We start from the raw sequence: 15919 nt of genomic DNA, 5'->3' as shown, positions 1-15919 counted from the left end.
AGAAGTTAAAATTATGAGTCACGAATCTATGTGTGAGCAGTGCTTGAAGCAGCATGTAAGTGTCTTAAACACTGCCGTCAAAGGTCTGATGGCAAGAAGCCGTTCTGACTTATTTTCTATTCATAGCATGTTTCTTTGCACCCAACACACTAATCTATATGTAGTTCGTATCTTGAAATTATAGTATAGTTGCTCCAGCACCTATGAATAAATGTGTGGTTTCTCATTTCAACTAAAAGTTAAACTAATAAAGTTTTTGCTTTTAGCCAGTGGGTTTGTTTTTTTTTTAAGGCAACATGTTCTCCATGGGAACATATTTGTATATCCCTTAGAACTTCTGAAAAATGTATATTTAAAAGAAGTCTTCGATTCTGTTTAAAAGTGTGTGCCATTGGGAGTATTTTGATCTTTGTTTGCATTTGGTTCCTAAGGATTAGGAAGTCTGCCCCGGGTTTCTCCAGCCTTACATTCTCTTAACTGATCAAAAGTCCCCCGATGAGCCAGTTGGTGGAGAGTGACCACGAGGATCCTCGGGGGCTTGAGAGGTTTTTATAAATTAAGAAGCCCAGCAGTTCAGAATTAAGCCACAAGTGGAATTCCTAGGTGTATTGGAGAGGGGGCTGCCCTTTGGTTAAAATTCGGTAATTCAGGGTACATAGGCTTAGTTTTGTCTTCGACCAGTAAAACTACTAAGGGTTTGCCTGCTCTCCAGTATTTTACAGTGAGCCTAAAATTGCTACCATAAATGCTATAAATAAAATCTGTGTACCCCCGCTTGTTTCTCTAATATGCTATTTATTTATAATTCTACTCATAGCATTATTAAAAGAAGGGAGGGAGCACACCTCTTTTTCCCACTAAGAACAAAAAACAATTCCTCTTTCAGTTGTTATATGCTTTACAGTTTCAGTTTTTAAAGGTAGGTACAAATAATAATGATCTTTTTCTTAAAACAAGGTCTTAACTAGTAACACAGCCTTGGTCTGCTACACACCGAATATTTCACACGGCATTGTGGCCATGTTCTGGCTGGGTGATCTGATGTTCAGGTCAACCTGAAAAGAATTTTATGAATGTTCTTAATGTAAGGGCCCCAAAGAAGAAAAACTCTACTGCAAATGTCCATCGTCGTGTGCATTAGAAATAATGAAGATCATAGACTTATTTTTCTGGTGGTGTGCATAGACCTAGTATAATATAGAGTAGATGCTTAATGAACGGTGACTGGAAGTTAATTCATGGAGGGTCAGTGGTGAAGGTGTGAGGAAGATAATGTCCTTGGTCCGAAAGTGGCAGAGAACTTTGGAGAAGCAGCATCCGTGCCCCCGGCCCCAGGCTTGCCCTGCTTCTGTTTGCTGGGAGGAGGAGAGGGTAGTTTTGCTAAATGCCTGGGCTGTTCCTTATTCCTGATCAGTCCACCAGTCCCTCCAGGCGCTGAGCTCCCTCCCTTCCCACTCCTCTTGCCAGAAGAGACAGCTTCCCCGAGGCTCCTCTTCACTCCAGGGGATGGTATAGACCACATACAGTGCCGGTGGATCTGAGCTATAAAAGATTTCTGCTGTCCTTTACATGGAGGTTAAAGTGTGCCTTTGCTCTGCCCTACTGCACAGTTCTCTCAACTAGATAATAGTGGAAATTAGGTGAGCAAAAACTGTGGAAGAGAAAAGATCGGTTTAGGATGACCTCAGTTGCTGTTGATGCAACATTTCTGCCATTTCTCCCATTTGTCGAGGTTTACTCCATGGAAACCTATAAACAGGTACATATCAGCGAAACAGAGTTAACTTCGTAACGCTGCTTCACCAAAACCCAGTCTGTGAAAAGCACAGAGTTTGTTTAAGAGGCTTTGTCAGGCCTGCAGGTACACTCCAGAATGCCTTTCCTCACCTGGTGGGTGACCTTTAGGAGCACCTTTACCTTCCAGACGAGCTCTCTTCTAAGCAGTTTCCCCACGTCTGATTCTTGCAAAATTCAGCATCTCCTCTTGCTGTCCTGCTGCGTGTAGGACAGGAACCACGACATCCCTGCGTGTGGCATTTTCCTGTGCAAGCAGTTGTCTCGGGAGAGATGCAGAGTCATGCTGTCTTCCATCATCACCGGGACATGTGACACACATGAATGACAAAGGCAGCAGTGCCCTTGTCTTTTAAATAATGAGGCTATTTATTTTTACTTCCTAAACTCTTGAGAAGGCAGACATTTTCAAGATTAAAAATAACCATCTTAAAAAGACGTCATTTCAGAAGAGATGAGGTATTGACATTTATCAAATAGCTCCTGCCTGGAGCTGGCGTGAAAGGTCAAGGGAAGATCTTGAACTGAATCTCTACCTCTCTTAGGGGGTCATGTGTTTCCTCTTAAAGACCAGGTATGCCCAGCAGCTGAGCCAGTGGCCACAGGTGTCTTGGATACAAAGCTAGAAGAGAAAATTCCAGGGAGGCTATAAAATCCTGTTTTCGTCTTTCTTGCCAGCAGTCTTCCAAACCTTTTAATAGTAGCTAAACAGTTCTTCTCCTTCATCCTTGTCCCTTTATTTCAAATACAGTGTCTGAGGATAAAAAGCAAGTTTAGCTTCGGAAGGTCTGGAAAAGTGAGTAAATGGTCACTACATATTCATATCCTGTATTGACGATACGTAGCTGTAAAATCGATCTGCGCTGTAACCGCATAGAAACTGGAGAGCCCTAGGACATAGGTGCAGTGCTGGGTAGAGGAAGGAACGAGCTTTGAAGAAGCAGAGCTGTTGAGGACCAGACTTGCTCGCTACATGGCCGAACGCCAGGGCCGGGGGCTGGGCTGCATGAGGACCTTAGGAACAGATTACTTTTCGGATGGATCCTAAGTGAGGATGAGTCAGATTTATCCAGGAAAGCCTGGGGGAGAGTGACGCCGGGAGGGAGAAACATGCAGATGTATGAAGGTGTGCGGACTGGGCTACCGTCCGAGAACTGTGGTGGGGCTGCACACGGCCAGTGCACAGAGGAGGCACATGGGTCAGGTCAAAGGGTGTCCACCAGGGGTAGGAACGCGGGTCCCTTCTGCAGGCAGGAGGGAGGTCCTGAGGGTTTTTCTGGAGGGGCCTGACAGTGGTCAGATTTGTTCTTTAGAAAGATACTTGTGGCAGAACTACACAGGAAGGCTTGAGCTTGGATGAGTGAGCCCGAGGCCAGGGAAACATAGGGCATGATCCGTGGAAGCGATGTGCCCTCCAGAAAACAGCTTTCTCAGTGAGACAGGCGACAGCTCAGCAAGCGCCAGAGGGGAATGGCGAGGGAGGCCAGGGAGGTGGCCAGTGCTGGGTTGGAACAGCGAACGCACTGTGATACTGGCATTTGGGAGCACAGGAACGGGTTTTGTTCCTGGAAGATGATGGGTTTGGTCTTGGGAGAGTTGGATTTGAGGTCGCCATGGGAAATGCAGGTGCACATGAACTGGACAGACTATTTGAGGAGACGCATGTGTAGGTAGTCATTACTTTACTTCGGCTTTGACGGTACCCAGGTGATAGGACTGTAGTCCAGGGAGCTGTTGTTCAGCTATATTCTCTTTATTTGGTGTTCTTTTATTCTTCACCACAATGGCAACTTCTACTTTCCAGATTTCTAATGCATGAGGAAAGGGACCCAAAATGCCTTTTGCTTCCATCAAATTTCACTAAAACCATCGGAACATCTCACATACATTTCCTGCCTACATGAATCTAGAATCATGTGCTTCAGTAATTGCATTTTAGAACTTTCATTAAGGGGCACCTGGGTGGCTCAGTCATTAAGCGTCTGCCTTCGGCTCAGGGCGTGATCCCGGCATTATGGGATCGAGCCCCACATCAGGCTCCTCTGCTGGGAGCCTGCTTCTTCCTCTCCCACTCCCCCTGCTTGTGTTCCCTCTCTCGCTGGCTGTCTCTGTCAAATAAATAAAATATTTAAAAAAAAAAAAACTTTCATTAAAATAATTTTCATTATTCATTCATTAAAATAATTTCATTAAATAATGAAATTTTTCATTATAATAATTACAATACCAGATTTGGAAAAATTCCTGGTACGGTCATTAAAATCAAATTTATTGCTTATTCTTATCAGTCTATTTACGGAGTATATAGGAAATAAGCAGAAACCATATTCTTAAATAATTTCCTTTTTTTTTTTTTAACCAACTTAGATGCCCTAAAATGCCAGAGAGAACCCATTCTAAACCCCCAGTCGGCCCTTCCCATACCTGTCACTCGAATCCATCCCTGCCTCCCACGCACACAGTAATCCCCGTGCACAGTCAGAAAACCGAAGTGATTCAGGGCAGCCGTAGCACGGTATCACTGTAGGAAGCATGGAACAGTCGTGCTGACGTTGACTCATTTAGAAGAAAGAACACTACTTCTTGCCAACTTGACCAGAAAGGAAACCTTTTTCTGTCCTTTGCTCTATCTAATGCTCATTTGTTTGGACTCCTTAGCTGCTCTGATTTTTGCGTGCATATGAGTGACACATTTAATGGATTATTCATTTGTCCAATGAAGGATTCTTGGTTGAAAGCAGTTTTCCAACACCATAAGCAAAGAAAAAAGTATTTGAAATGAGAAAAATCGTGTGTGTGTGTGTGTGTGTTAACTTTTTAGGGACTACGACTTGTTATGCCTTTTTTCAGTTAAAGGAAAATCAAGATCAAGTTATAAATCCTTGAAAGAACAGGGGTTTATAATTGAAATTTTGGCAGTTTTTCTTGCCAAAAACAGTGTGAATAGATGGTTTGGCTTTAGTCATGCATTTTTGATTGAGTGTTTTTAACTAAACAGTATTGGGGGGCGGGGGGCTGCCATATAGAATAGGGTGCTCTTCTAACCTTGAAATACTAAGTTATTCTGGGGGACAGCTTTTGAAAAATCCAAATATAATTCTTTTTAAAACATTTTTAACATAGATTTGAACTAATATGCTGATTTCTTTTTTAAACATTAATTTACAGATAGCAAAATTACTCAGTGGGAAGACCCAAGACTGCAGAATCCAGCTATTACTGGTCCGGTCAGTATCCTCAAGTTCTGACTCTTCAGTGTGCTATTTGGGTTGCATCTAAACACGTATTTCTCTAACGGTACTGCTTGCCTGGTGTGGTTGGCTAGTTTAGAGTTGCTCCCATCTCCTCACTGGAATTCCTGGGCAGGATACAACTGTGTTTGCCTTTTCGAAGGGCTTTCACTATAAAGGAAAAGAAAGTGCTTTGCTAATGGGAACAAAGCTAAACATTTTCTTTTCTCCTTTGTAAAAAGGTGGATTAAAGTTAACAGCAATCAAAATGTCCTCGCTTCCTTTTATACCAAGCCACGCCCCGTATCTGTATCGTTTTGTCCTTTCTTTTGGCCAAGGGTGATAAATGTATGCGAACAAATCTAAGCTGTATTCTGAATCTCTTCCAGCGTGGAACGTCTGGAAAAGTTTGGGTAAGGTTGTAGCCAACCTCTGGAGCTGGCAGAGTTAAGGACCTTTGTCTCTGCTGACCCACTAACTTCCTTGCAGTCCCCACGTATTCGCCGGGTGCAAAAGGAAGCTAGGTAGAGCGCCCTCTTAAAATACTGCCACGCTCTGTGTTCATAAGGACTTGGTACCGAACACCGCATGGGCCGCAGTCATCGGCAGGGAAGGCACCAGCATCTCTGGTCAGTGTTGATAGGAGTGCGGGGAGCTAATTTGGAACTTTGCATCAGCAAAGCATTGCAAACTTGGGAATCTGTTAAAACCTGGAGAGGAGCAAAAGGAAATAAAGCATATTGAATGCTGAGCTAAAGGCCTTTAGGTATTTTTAAAATACTGCTTTTGTGGCTTTAATCTGATTCCGTTCAAATTAGGTTTAGAATTATAAAGGTAAGTCTTTTTGAAAACTTAAAAGGTAATACCATGCAAACCTACCTTGATACTCGACATCCCCTTAGTTAATTTGTTGGATTTGTTTATGGGCTTTGTTCAGCTGCTTTGCTACTGTGTAACGCAAAGTGCCCCATCATACCTCCGTTACAACAGCTGCATTTCATGTGACCTCAACACCTGCCTTACTGCTGCCATGGCTTCCTTTTGATATACTCACAGTCACGATAAGGTGTTAGGGTCCTGTTTTCTCTTCTACATCATGAGAAACAAGGTATTCAGGAATCAATGCTGTTTTCAAGTGACGGAGGACTTTCGGCATAATTCTGAAGCCTTTTGAAATATCTCTATCACTTATCGATCATCTGCCTTCACTCAAACACTGTTAGTTCTTAACTGCTATTGAAAATTGTTTAGCATCATAAATCCAAGTAAATTTGACCCAAAGAAAGATTTTTTTTTTTTTTAAACTAACAGAAGAGCCTTGTTTACTCTTTCATTAGTAGTAGGGATACTTCTTTCAGGAAGAGCATGTGTATTTAGGTCGCCATCCACTTCATGTAGACAGCGGGCTCTTGCTGTCATTCAGTTCTGAATATTTGGTAATTTCCATGATTTCTTTCTCTCCTTGACTTGTAAGTTACTTAGAACGTGCTTTTCGTTTCTAAGAGTATGGAAGGGTTTTTGCCTATCCATTTCTTACTGATTTTCTAATTTTACTGCATTGTGGTCAGAGAATATTATCTATGGAATATTGATTACCAGATATTTGAAACTTCCTTGGCAGCTTGGCCATTTTTTAATAAATGTTCCTTTTGTGTTTGAAAAGAATGTGTATTCTGTCTTTGTTGGGTATAGAGTTCTTTATATGTCCATTAAGTCAAGCATATGGTGTTCAAATTATCCATTTCCATCACTGCTTTTTCTCCTGGCTGTTCCGTCGAACCAAGACTCTCCGACGGCAAGCATGGCTCTACCAGTCAATTGCATTCACTCTCTCTTCCTGAGTATTTGCCTGGTATGTCTTTTCTCCCTGCTCGATTAGCTGTGTTTTTTCTCTTTTCCTACCTTCTATTAGATTGACAAAGTACCCTTTATTTTCTTTCGTTTTCTGTACTTGCTGGGAAGTTGTATTTTCTTTCTGTGCTTTCGGTGCTTACCTTAAAATTTTTAACCAACGTACTTCATGTCAAAATTAATTGCTCTCTACTCTCCTCCTGAGCAAGATGGGACTTGAGGGAACTCTCATGCTGTTCTTCTCACTCACTTTGCATTGTTCAGCCACATTTAAAATGTTCCCAAATAGCCGTTGATATGTTATCTTTTTTCTCCACGGCCAGTGCTTATTTCCTTATGTGTAGGCAGATTTCTTTGCCCACCATTGGGTCTTAACACCTGCTGTTTCCAGGTTATCTTCTGAACGAAGTATGGTTCCGGGTTCTCAGTGTTGTCTGCAGATCGGCAGCATCCGAATCAGCTGGAAACCTGTTAGAAATGCAGATTTGAGGGTCCCAAGCCAGGCCTACTGAAAATCAGTAGGGGGCAGCAAAGTCTGTTTGGGGGGGGGGCAGCAAAGTCTGTTTGAACACACCCACCCAGGGGTGGTGATGCCGGCTCGAGCAGCACTGTCTGAAAGCGGGAAGCTTGTAGTCCGGGGGGGGGGGGGGGGGGGCTTATCTGACCTCTCCGTGAAATGATAGTTCAGCTCGAGAAGTCTTGGCTGCCAGTTGTTTTCCTAATACTTTGGAGATACTCTTTCTTGTCTTCTGGCCTCCACAACTGTTGAGAAGCTTCTTATTGATCTAATTGTCATTTTTTGGTGGGTGAGTCTTTCTTTCTCTGGCAATTTTGAATTTTCTCTGTGACTTCGGCGTTATATAATTTTACTCTCATGAACCTCAATGTGGATTTCTTTCTATTGATTCTGCTTTGGACTCATCGTAATTCTTCAGTGTGAGGACCCTGTCTTCCCTCCATTCTGGAAGATTTCTCAGCAGTTATTTCTCACATACTGTATCTTTGCCAGTCTTCCTAGTTGGTTATCTGTACCAGTAACTCCTGGGTATGTGATTCACCTTTACCTTCTGTCTTCCTAATCTCTTAGCTTTCCTGTTTTCCATCTCTCTCTCTCTCTCTCTCTCTCTCTCTCTCTCTGTCTCAGTCTCTCTCTAGGTCTCTCTCTCACTCAATCTCTGTCTCTCTCATTGCTGTATTGTGGGCTCAGCTCTTCCAGCTAATTCTTTTTTAAGCTTTTTATAACCTACCCTTGACCACTTCATTGTGTCTGTTATTTCATTAACTGTGTTTAATTACTCATTGCTCTATTGGGTCTTTTTAAATTTGCTTGGTCTTTTCAGTTATGGTTATTCTATCATGTTCTTTCATTTTTTATTTTTCTTTTTTAATTCATACTTAGCTTTCTAATCATTCTTAAAATGCTTATTTCATATTCTTTCCGGATTATTCTGTTACCTCTGGCCATAGGGGGACTAAATCTCCCACATGTTGTGTCTGTGGACCCTCCTCAATGATAGTTCAGTTTAGTTCAGTTTATAACCAGTTTAGTTTATAATTTGTGTGTGTGCGCTCATGGTTTTTTTTTTTTTTTTTCGTTTTTCTTTTTTTCCGTTTTTTCCCCCCCATGAGGCATTTATAAGACCTGACCTGTATTTACCGTTAACTTCTTAGCTTGGGATCATGCAGACCCAGTTAATATAACTGCGGACTTCATACCCACTTTGGTGCAGGCTTAGAGTATGAATTTATTACAGGTCTGTTTCTTTTTGTTTTTCTCTCGTTTGTGGTCCTGGACAGAAGGTAAGCTTCCTTACACCTTTCCTGGGCTGGTGGGTAGTTTTCTTGTCCCCATGTCAGATGTAGGTTTTAAGCAGGGAGCTCTGTTCTTACTCCCTAGGTCGTACAGACTGTAGGCCAACTTCTGTGTCCCCGTGTGAGGAGTAAAACCCCAGCCCAAGCACTAAGTCTAGGTCCAATGCCCACTTCTTTAATTTTAAGTCTTTCTGCTTATCTGGAACCTCGAATTTCTCTTTTTCCCCAAGTTTAAAAAAAAAAATAGCCAGATTCGGGGAGGGCGGGGGGGGGGTCCCTTTCTGTGGCAGCTCAACACAGCATTACTGTAAGTCAGTATGCTCTCTGTGTCACAAGCATCACCAGTGAACGCGTTGATGAAGTGCTGTCCGTGCTTTGCTGCTCTTATGAATACTCTCTCATGTTTGTGTCACGCTTTGTACTTTCCCACGAACCTTAGAATCAGCTGCTTTGAGAACTCACAGCAGTCCCCTCAGGAAGGTAGGGAAGATGTTGTTAGTCCCAAGCTGTCAGAAGCTCAGAAAACGAATTGTATTGCCATTAGTTCCAGCAAATGCCAAAAGTCGAACTGGAGCTACAATTTGCTGACCTCACCCGTGTCCCTGTGTCGCCGCCTCTGTAAGGAGCTCCGGCATCAGCTGGGCTAGAACGACACGAGAACGTTCAGACCCGCCTTTACAATAAGTCAGCATGTCACTACTGCTGAGAACAGAAAAACATACGTAATAAAGAGCACAGGGCTTGAATCAACAGACACGTGAAGTTCTGAAGCAGGCTTTATTTTATACGTTACACTGTACGGAAGAAAATGAGATGCCGCATTCTCAAGGAGAGAAGCAGTGTGGCCAGTCCGGTTCAAGGAACAGACTGGCCTTGTGAGTGTCTTCGGAGGCTCCGCTGTGTGGATGTCTCTGTCCTGCCACGCTGTTGGCATCTGTTAAGAAGGAGGAGAATATAAAAACCCCCTTCTACTTCTTCTTATTCATAAGAACTCGAGAGAGAGAGAGAGAGAGAGAGAAAAGATTAGTATTGGAGGAAGATAATGATTTTTCAGTTTTCATGCCTCATTCCCCAGAAGGAGAAAGACCAGAAATATCTCAGCATTTTATTTCCACCCACATGTAATGAGCACCTCCCAGTTCTAAGTCAGACAGGAGAGTAGAGAGCACAGGCTGGGGGCAACATTGTAAAATATATCCCTCCCGCACCCCATCGTTTAAAACTCTGGAACTTGTATTTTAAGCCTTTCTTCAACATTTCCCGGGGTGGGGGGAAGGGCACAAAACCAAAAAAAATATAATAGCTGGAAATCACAGATTTGGAGAAACGGAAGAGCCTTGAAGTGCTCTTGGTCCATTTCTTCTTAACCGTGAAGAAATTCTGTAGTTGGGAGGGTTCGTCACACAGGCCGCTGGCACTGGAGTCTACCTTCCAAGTCAGGGCCACTAAAGCCAGCCTGAGATCATGAAAGGCATAACTTTATTCAGCTTATTACTTTCCCTCTGTCACAGTTAAGCGTAGCTAAGAACATCGAACACTTTCCTTCTCAAGACTTTACATGCACTGCTTTCTGTCATGATTCATTCCTTCCTGTGACTCTGGGCTCTGCTCAGATGTCCCTTCCTCAGACCTGCCTTCCCTGACCACCCATATCAAGTAGCCTACCGGGCGCTCGCCCTCCATTTTTCCTCAATACATTCACCACTCTTCATTTATTTCCTCCTGCCTGTTGCACACAGCAACTTGCAAGCTCCAGGAGGAAACAGGGAAAGAAATCTTTGGTTGATGGACCATTACTTCCCTGGCACACAGTAGGTACTCAAGAAATATCTGTTTAAATGAATCAGCAAAGGAACCACCAAAGACTGCGTATACAGGACATCTTAGTTTGTAATGGGATATAGTGTGAGTAGAGCGAAAAACATGATAATGTCTTCATGGACTATGTCAGAACATTGTATCCTTTCCCTCACTTTGGTGGTTGTCCAGATACTGGCAAAATTTCTACCTGTTCTAGAATCAGGGTTCATACATGATACCCTCAGACTAAACACAGCCCAAAATAAATGTGTGGTCAAATCTAGTGCTCAATGGAAAAACAAATGAAGAATGGCTTAAAAACTAAGAACAGACCCTAGGTACCATAAATTGTCTTTAGAATGTTCTTAGGATATATAAACACCTTGTCTTTATTGCTCTTGAATTACAAAGCAAAACACTGACATGATTATTGTTTTCTATAAGAGTGGTTATTTTTGTTTTGGCTTATTGTTTGTGTGACTGTGTCTTAAAATAGTATGAAGAAGGGAAGCTTTGGTTCCTCACTTCTCCTCTTTCTGAAAGTGTAAGGTGGTGTTAGGCTTGGAGTCTGGAGACACTTTACTAAGGATCCGTATCTTTTATTAACTTAGCCCAAAATGATATCGGCAGAAGTGTTCTTGCCCAAATTCATACTATTTGTGAAAAAGCAACAAGTTTTTCTGAGTACAAGGCTGTCCCAGTTATGTCCGTGTGTGTGCAAAAGCCAGTCTTTTCTGCTTCATAAAAATATTAGAAGCCTTTTCAGTAGCCTGAAGTCAGGGCTCTGGCTCTCAGATATCGTAAACTGCTTTACAGCATAGCAAGTAAAGAATATGAATGACTACATTAAAATGTTACTACTTCGCCAGGAGGGATTCCAGAACTTTTGAGCAGTGATCGCTAACTCAGTTACTGAACCCACGCTTTTGGTACCATCACTCTGCTTCCTAGATAAGCCATTCCAGAAGATTTAAAGAAATCCCTGCCCAAGACTACTAACTAGTAAGAGGCAAACCTTCTGACTCCTAAATCGAAGACGTTTCCAGATTGCTGTCTACCTGATTTTATGTTCCTTGATAAGAGTATCAGTTCACTGGCCTTTCTTGTCATTTTATTTCCTCCCCATGGTTTTTTCAAAATGACCACGTAGGTCATTTTGGGTTTTGTGTTAAAGAATCGTAGCCAATACTTTTATCTAAATTTAAAACAACAGCAACAAAGGTTATACCCTGACTCCCCATTTAGGCAAAAGTCACATGGACAGTGTATTTGGTTTATGTGGCATATCCCTAAAAATGATTTTTTGAATCATTGTTTTCAGGGGTGAAAGCCCCCCCCCCAGCCTCAATCATTATTCTAGAACTTCCCCATGTACTATGTAGATATTATATAAATTTCAGTGATAATATGGAGAGTGAGAATTTTAAGGTTTATGATTCGTGAAATTCTGTGAATGTTGGCTCAGTATACATAAAATTTCAAGTGTGTTGTTTACATTATCTATATTTATAAATTTATCTTCCAGGCTGTTCCTTACTCCAGAGAATTTAAGCAGAAATATGACTACTTTAGGAAGAAATTAAAGAAACCTGTGAGTAACACGTCTCCCAAAAATGCTGTTTTAGTCATTTGTAAGTTACCAAAGGTACTTCAGTGAGAACGACCTGTGTCTTACCTCTGTCTGTACTAAAAATCCTACCTTCCTTTTCCTCTGATCCGCCTGGATCTTCACTCTGAATTTCCTTTTTGAGAGGCCTGGTAAGTGATGACTAACTTGGTATTATGTATCAAATCAACCTGGATGGTGATTTCTTATGTCATACCTAACAAGATAGGAATGAGTTGAATGGGATATAAAATAATTCGGGACCTAGTCAAAAAATGTGGAGAAGCCTGTGGTCATCGCCATAAACCTAGACCCGACTCAGAAAAATGTTCCTATCCTTCCCTTCCAATTGGAAAGTATAGTTTTAGTTGTATTTATAACACAAATATAATTTACAATACTAAAGTATAATATTTGGCATATTAAGAGCAAGCATAATTCTCAAATTAAAAATTGCAGTGGGAAACCCTGTAAGATTTTTATAAAACTGAGAGACCCTGTGAGGGGTGCTGAGGCCACGTTTTCAGTCACCATATTACATTTTCTACTGACACATCCTCCCCGGTTCTTCAGCACGGTGTCTTCTGTCGTGAGGTCACCTCTATGGTACAGGTTTTACCAGTTTTCGCCTCAATGTGCGCATTCGTGGTTTCTACACCGGCCGCTATTTCTTGGCTTCCTTCTCTTGGGAAGAGGAGAGTATTGGGCACAACTCCCCTCACCCCAGTCTGCCGGGGCTCCATTGTGGTCTCTCCCACTCCATGCCCTCAGTCGCTCGCTGCCTCTTTTCTGGGCCTCTGCCATGGCCAAGGCGCTGGGGACGGGCAGATGCATGAAACGTAGTCCCTCCTGCATTAGGAGCTCCCACTTTGGGGTCTTCTCCCTTCTGGCGTTCTGATTCAAGTAGCTCTCGGATATCTGCCTTTGAAGGGACTCATACCTGCACATGAAAGTCCTCAGTGTTACTTAGTAACCCACATGTCCCCCAGTAGCCAGGGATGACATTGTGCATAGGAGCCTGTCTTGCTCTGGCACTCCTGCGGGGGTGTCACCTGCCGGGAAACTCCCGCTGCAGATCCACAGTGGGAGCGAGGCTGACCCTGGTCCTCATTTCTCCAGGCAGCAGTGATTCACAACTTCACTCACATGCTTGTTTGTGTCCATGTTCTTTAACTATGACCTTTGCGATGCTTTCCCACAACCTAGCGTGATCGTCGAGGTCCCCCTTCTCAGGGCACCAGAATTAGCTTGTAAGCATCATGGATCACATCTACCAGCTGGGGGCCCTGCCAGCGTTGAGAATGAGCTCAGCTGGGCCAACGGGGATTGTTTTATGGGTCTTGATGACCTGGACTGACACCCCTTTCTTCGACAGAAGCAATATCGAGAGTTGACCATATTTCAATGGCCAGTGGCTGGATAGATGGCCCGCAGTTGTGTATTGAAGGGGAAAAGGATGATTGTCTTCTCCTCCGCATAGTGTCTTGTGCCTCGTGTGTTGCGGGCTCAGCGTGACAGCCGCTGGTGCATGCTCTGTGCCTCTCACCCTGACACAGTGGGGCTTGCTGTCGATGTGAAGAAAATCCCTGAAGGAGGAAGTCTCAGTCGGAGCTCTTCGTCACTGCTTGTTTATTTGACATCTGCCATCATTACTACTCTGTTGTTCTTCTGTGTTGGAAAGTAAGATGTGTATTTGCTGTGTGATTACGTGCTTGTTTTCTTCTTTCGTGTAGGCTGATATTCCAAATAGGTTCGAAATGAAACTTCATAGGAATAACATCTTTGAAGAGTCCTATCGGAGAATCATGTCTGTGAAAAGACCAGACGTCCTGAAAGCTAGACTGTGGATCGAATTTGAATCAGAGAAAGGTCTTGACTATGGAGGTGTGGCCAGAGAGTGGTTCTTCCTACTGTCCAAAGAGATGTTCAACCCCTACTATGGGCTTTTTGAGTATTCTGCAACGTAAGTATGCGGAGTGCACTCAGAATGTGTCTCCCTCACCCCTGCCCTGAAAGTTCTATTCCTAATTAATTTAAACTTAGTGGGAGAATGCATGGCTCAGTCATTCGAGGTGAATTAACACTGCTGATTTCAGCACCCCCGTCCCCCCTGTAAGTCTCGAACTGGTTCTGACTCTACATGGACAAGTCATGTGCTCTGTGAACACCTAAAAATGTTTTTTCCCTTGTCCTTCGGGTTCATGTAATTGAAATGGAAAATGTGCTGGGTACTTACGGTGAGAACAAGAGGCAATTTTCATTTGTAATGTTGTTATGCTAATTCAGGATAATTCGTCAGTGTCAGAATTCAGAAACTCCTCATCATGTTAGGAGGAACAAGGAGAGTTTCTGAAGTTCTGCTGCTCAAAGGCAAATGATGCGAACTTTGAGGACCTACTCGTCAGGATCCAGAGGACTGTGTCCTGGTCCCGTGAGGGAAGAAACAGATTCTCCCTTGTATTAGGATCTCATCATTGTCGCCAAACATGGAAGCTGAGGCAGATTTAGTTGCTTTCTTAGGAATCAAACACCCACGCCGTACAAGGCCAGGTGCTCCTTCCAGGCTGTGGAGTCTCCAAAGGCTTAGGCTAGACCTGAGGCCCCGGTAGAAGAGTCGTTGACCTTGCTGGGAGGTAGCCTGCGCTCTAAGGGGACTGGGTTCTCCAGCATCATCTACCTGGTGCTGCTCTCCTGGGAGCCCTTCTGGAAGCCAGCCTCAGCACCCTCCTCGGTTGCTGTAGCCCAGAATTTCCCATTTTGTTGGTTGTTCCCAAAGTCCCATGAGAAAGCCTGCTCTGTGAAATTGGTTAAAACCATTGAAGAGGGCAGGGTAGGGAGGCGGGACCCTTATCTCTCACCCACATTCCGAGAGAGACACCCCCCATCCCCGCCCAGGGAATCTGTGGAGCCCCGTTTGAAAACCACTGATCCCCAGGATCTTGAGACCAAAGAAGGAGGATTAGATACATGTGAACATTTTGAGGTTTGCATTGTTGAGACAGCCAAATACTGCTCCCAGTGCCCTGGGAGCCTTTCAGGGCAGAGTGGTGGTTAGACCAAGGGTTGGGTCCCTCAAAGAAGTTAACCCTGGTCCTCACAGAGAAAAGTCACATGCAGTTCTCATGGCATTGGGAGTCCACACACGGCTCCTCTGTTATGTGATGTTTCTCGTCCTCCCAAGATATCTAACAGAACCATATATATTTGACATTTTTGTGGAGCAAAAATAATCAAATATCAGCAGTTTTCTTGTGGTGTAACTTAAAAAGGGCATGTGCACCTGCTGTCTTAGACCTCAGTCGGTCACAAAGGGGCTAACTGAACAGTAAGTCATGTTCTCCAGCTGTTATGCCTTTCCCATTGGGTGCAGAATGTTTGCAGGTGCACTGTGCAAGTCTAAGCACGGGCGGCAAAGGAGAATTCAGATTGTTGAATTTCTTATTTAAAAATATGATTGACCTTACCTCTCTCTCCCTCCCCAAAGGGACAACTACACACTTCAGATCAATCCCAATTCAGGCCTCTGTAATGAAGACCATTTGTCCTATTTCACTTTTATTGGAAGAGTTGCTGGTCTGGCAGTATTTCATGGGAAACTTTTAGATGGTAAGTTAACTAAAATGTCACGAAGTAACCAAAATAGGACAGTGCTGTTTGTGGTTCCTTATTAGGTTTCGTATCTTCACATCATGATTTTAAGCAAAAGTTTAGCTGATTCTCTGTAATTGGATAAATTAGTTTTATGGTTTGCCCATAAAAGAGGTGCTTTTCCCTGGTGTCATCCTAATTTGAGCACTAAAGACATAGTGTCTACACAGTTAGGAAA

At 43.2% G+C, this 15919-nt stretch overlaps 1 protein-coding gene across 9 annotated transcripts in view; it reads left to right on the top strand.

The window, feature by feature from the left end:
* Window positions 1–15919, top strand: part of NEDD4L (NEDD4 like E3 ubiquitin protein ligase) — a 333206-nt gene that overhangs the window by 289256 nt on the left and 28031 nt on the right. For all 9 annotated transcript variants that reach the window (XM_087869779.1, XM_045790183.2, XM_045790181.2 and 6 more), the window contains 4 exons: window positions 4963–5021; window positions 12013–12078; window positions 13827–14056; window positions 15578–15699. In XM_087869779.1, coding sequence (XP_087725905.1) covers window positions 4963–5021; window positions 12013–12078; window positions 13827–14056; window positions 15578–15699 — 477 coding nt within the window. The remainder of the gene's footprint in view (window positions 1–4962; window positions 5022–12012; window positions 12079–13826; window positions 14057–15577; window positions 15700–15919) is intronic.

Source organism: Ursus americanus, chromosome 19, assembly GCF_024610735.1.
Source record: "Ursus americanus isolate L20-20 chromosome 19, mUrsAme1.1.p, whole genome shotgun sequence".
In the NCBI taxonomy this organism is placed as follows: Eukaryota; Metazoa; Chordata; class Mammalia; order Carnivora; family Ursidae; genus Ursus; species Ursus americanus.
This window is presented reverse-complemented; position numbering and strand designations above follow the sequence as displayed.